General features: G+C 52.9%; 1 protein-coding gene across 1 annotated transcript in view; it reads right to left on the reverse strand.

Moving 5' to 3' along the window:
• Nucleotides 1-3611: 3611 nt before the first annotated feature.
• Nucleotides 3612-4332, reverse strand: part of LOC111412722 (cellulose synthase-like protein D4) — a 5976-nt gene continuing 5255 nt past the window's right edge. The window contains exons 4-6 of the mRNA XM_023043642.1: nt 3957-4279; nt 3809-3867; nt 3612-3712 (exon numbers count right to left, since the gene is read on the reverse strand). Of these exons, the coding sequence (XP_022899410.1) occupies nt 3612-3712; nt 3809-3867; nt 3957-4279 (483 nt within the window). The remainder of the gene's footprint in view (nt 3713-3808; nt 3868-3956; nt 4280-4332) is intronic.

Raw genomic sequence — 4332 nt, forward strand, 5'->3', positions numbered from 1 at the left:
CAGGAAGCTTCTGGCAAGCAGTGATTCTCAGCTCGTGGTGAATCAAGTAAATGGGGATTTCGCGGCCAAAGATGATAACATGCTCGCATACTTGAAGCTGGTTCTGGACATAATTCCCCATTTCGAAAAATTCGAACTGACTCAAGTCCCTCGTCTGGAGAATGCTCATGCAGATGCCCTCTCAAAATTGGCCAGCAGCGTGAACTCAGAGCTTCTGAACATCGTCCCCGTTGAGCACTTATCAAAGCCCTCCACCTTCGAAGGTGAGGAGTTGCTGTGGATAGAAGTCACCCCATTGTGGACACAGCCCATAATGGCGTATCTAAAAGAGCAAACGCTGCCTGCTTCCAGAAGTGAAGCAAGGAAGTTAAGAAGAAGGGCCGCACACTTCGTCCTTCACGAAGGAACCCTTTACAAGAGAGGCTTTGCCTCTCCCCTTCTTCGATGTGTGGGCGGCGAAGAGGCCACCTACGTACTCAGAGAAATACATGAAGGGATCTGCGGAAATCACTCAGGAGGGACGGCTCTGGCACACAAGGTCCTCCGTCAGGGCTACTTCTGGCCAACCCTGAAAAGGGATGCTTGCCAATTTGTCCAGAAATGTGACAAATGCCAGCGCTTCTCGAACGTACAAAGACTGCCTGCGCAGAGCCTCTCCATAGTGACCAGCCCTTGGCCGTTCGCCAAGTGGGGCATCGACTTCATTGGTCCGCTACCAAAGGGTAGAGGGAGCGCAACTTTTGCCATTGTCGCCATCGACTACTTCACTAAGTGGGTCGAGGCAGAACCCCTTGCCCGAATCACCGAAGCCAACACTACGAAGTTCGTTTGGAAAAACGTCATCTGCAGGTTCGGCATCCCTCACTCCATTGTCTCTGATAATGGGCGGCAGTTCGACAACAGGAAGATGCGAGAGTTATGCGACGAACTAGGCATAAAGAAAGACTTCTCGACTCCGCATCACCCTCAGGCAAATGGACAGGTCGAAGCAGTGAACAAGACTATCAAGCACACCCTGAAAAGGAAACTGGATGCCTCAAAAGGCGCATGGGTTGACGAACTCCCCCACGTCCTCTGGGCCATCAGAACGACTTGCCGAACCGCAACGGGTGAGACCCCATTTTCAATGACCTACGGAGCTGAAGCGATGAGTCCGGTCGAGGTCGGTGTCCCATCACATCGACGGATACATTTCAATGAGATCAGCAACGATGAGGCGCGCATAAGTGAACTACACCTCCTTGAGGAGAAGAGAGACGCTTCCCAGATAACCTTAGCGAAATACCATCGTAAGATGACCCGCTTTTACAACTCCAAGGTTAGAAACAGAACTCTCCGCTTGGGCGACCTTGTTCTCAAAAGGGTGTTCCAATCTTCGAAACCAACCGGGTCAGGAGTTTTTAGCCCAAACTGGGAAGGCCCGTACCGCATTCGGGGAGAATCCCGACCTGGTACTTTCGAGTTCGAAGATATGTCTGGAAGGGTGTTACCTCACAAGTGGAACATAGAGCACTTGAGAAAATATTACCAGTAACAAGAATGTTCCGATTTGATCCTAGGTCGTCATAACTAAATCAGTTGTCTTCCGCCACGTTGAACGCAGTGCCGATATTGGCATATGATAGTGCACCCACTGAGGCAGCACCATCCGGAAGGACTGACAACAAAAAGAAGAAGAAGAGGCCCAATAGGCCCTTGCCAGGAGCAAGATTTTGTACTTTCCATCAACTATATGGGCATGACACCAGTGAGTGTCGGGATGTCAACCGGCGCCCTGATCGAAGCAATCCCCTCACATCCGGCAGAAATGAGCACCCCCGCAGATCCACCTCCCCGAGGAGGGGAGGAAGGGGTCACTTCCGACCCACTTAAGTGTTGACTTGTTTTCGCTTAAGGAGACCGATTCACAATTGTTAACTGGTCATTGTCACGAGGCAGTCGGCCTAATGTTTGTCATTCATACAAGTATAAAACAAAAAGAGATACAAAGAAGCAGAAGCGAAAGAACTTGAAAAAGAAATTTAACAAAATTTTCCATTTCATGAAATTGAAGTACATGGGGGCCGAAGCCATTACAAAGGAAACCCTAATCTGTGGGAGGAACTTCAGCACTGGCCGCCTCCTGGGCTTCTGGAACCTCCTCGGTAACCTTGTCAGGCCGACCTCCAGTGGGTCCCCCGAACTCAGCCTCTAGTTGAGAGATGTCCAGTGTGAGGTGCACCTCCTTCAGCCGACCCAATAGGCTCTGGGCACTCCACGAGGCCCAGAAGTTGGCGAAGTCGTCATAAAGGGGGTGGTCCTCGAAGTGATCAATAAAATTTTGAATCGCCACCTCCCCCGCTGACTTTAACTCCTCCCTCAGAGAGGCAATCTCCACTGACTGGGCCTCTGCTTGCTGCTTCAGCTCCGCTTTTTCTCTGTTGGAGGCCTCCAGGGCATCAGTGGCAAGCTTGTGGTGCTCATTAGCGTGGTCAAGCCGCCGAGTCACCACAGCCACCTGGCACTCCACCTCATAGAGCTCTTTTTTCAGCCGCTCCACCTCCGCCTGCGAAGCAGCGAGCTGGACCTCAGCAGCTCTCTTTTCCTCTTCTGCCTTGGCAGCTTTGGCCTGGGCAGCTCGCACAGCGTCCCCGTAATGCATCGCCTCCTCGAGACGCTTGGCGAGGTCCTCCCTCTTGGAGTTTAGATCCTTCACCAAGCCCTCGAGTTGGATACTTGTGCTTAGTGCTCGGGCCACGCAGGCGCTGTTCACCGCCACCAAGTCTTCAGCAGTGCAGGAGGCGGTGTGGTCCCTCCACTCTTCGGTCCAATACTGGCTGTGGACCACCGCCACCCCAGCTGTTTCCGGAGGGAGAGCCTCCAGCACCTCCCTTACTGGCTCTTCTGAACTGGTGCCGAGGAAGTCAACTTCTTTGCTGGAGCGGGCCCTTTTCCTCCTCTGCTGCCCCGGAACATGTTCAATAGGTACGGCCGCGAGGGGCGCCGTGTCCTGGGCAGCGACAGGCTCCGCAGCAGTGGGGTTTCTCTCTGGGAGGGCCACCCCAGTGGGAATAGTTGTCTGCCGCATAACTGGGGGTGGCCTCGCCACGGTTGGGCGTCTGGGAGGGGCAGCACTTTTCTTGCCCTTCCTTCGGAGGTCGGCCTCCGGATCTTCCTGAACCTCCTCCTCCGTCGGAGGCAGAAGTCTCTTACTGGCCCCCACCAGCTCCTCCATTTGCTTCTTATATGAAGAGGAGGAGGCCTTCAGTGCCCTTGCTTCAGCCATCATTTTCTGAATAGTTTTGAAGTCAGGGCGTACTGGCAGCTTCTTCTTGAAGTTATCTGCAAAGAAACGAATGAGGAATTAATACAAGTGTAGGGAGTTCAGGTTAAAAGAGTGTGGGCTTCGGTCCTATTACCTTGGGACGCCATTAAGTCGTGAGTGACGAAGTGTATGTTTTTCCGAATGAGCCTGTGATATGACCTCTTCTTCTGAGGCAGTTGATAAATAACGCAAATAATGTCGAAGTCCTCTGTCAACAGCTCGCACCGAGGGAGGGAACCTGCGAAAAGAAACATCTGTTAAACACAAGCCCGACCGAAGAGAAATAAAATATCAACTACTATACTCACTAAGTGTTGAAAACTTCGCCGGGACTGTAAGAGGCGCCAGGGGGTCCCCCTCCATTGTGTCCCATCGCCCCGCTACCCAGCACCAAGAGCTCTTCCATTCCTTGATGGAGCTCGGCAGATCGATCACAAATGGAGTGTGGGAACCCCACGACGTCAGGTAGTACCAGCCCCGGGTCTTATCCCCCCCGACAGTAACCTTGGGTATGTAAAGAGTTTGGAAAACGGAAAGGGGCATCTCCACTCCTAACGACGCCTCTTTCCACAACATCCAGGAGCCCACCATCTGGCTCCAGGAGTTCGGATTGAGCTGCGTCGGGGCTAGCCCGTAAGACCTAAGCACCAACCTAAAGAACGGGTGAATAGGCAGCCTAAGTCCGGCCCTAAGGATCGCCTCGCTAATGGCCACGCAGCCCGGCCTTAGGTAACAAGCTCTCTCTTCTGGCCCTGGGAGAATCAGGTCCACACTGTTCGGGATCCTATATTCTGTCCTAAGTCTACCAAGGTCGGCCTCCCTCAACTTTGATGGGTAGTCCGATGCCCCCCAGTGCACAGAAGTATCCGGAGGGCTATCCGGTCGCTTCCACATGTTTTCCCTCCCATTATGGCCCCAGCTATTTCTGAGGAGGTCGCCACAATAGGCTCGTCCACCCTCACAATCTCTAAACTCCTACCCATACCAGAACTCCCTTCCGAGGCCATTCGTTAAGAAATTTTTAGTCT

Source organism: Olea europaea, chromosome 16, assembly GCF_002742605.1.
Source record: "Olea europaea var. sylvestris chromosome 16, O_europaea_v1, whole genome shotgun sequence".
Taxonomy (NCBI): Eukaryota; Viridiplantae; Streptophyta; class Magnoliopsida; order Lamiales; family Oleaceae; genus Olea; species Olea europaea.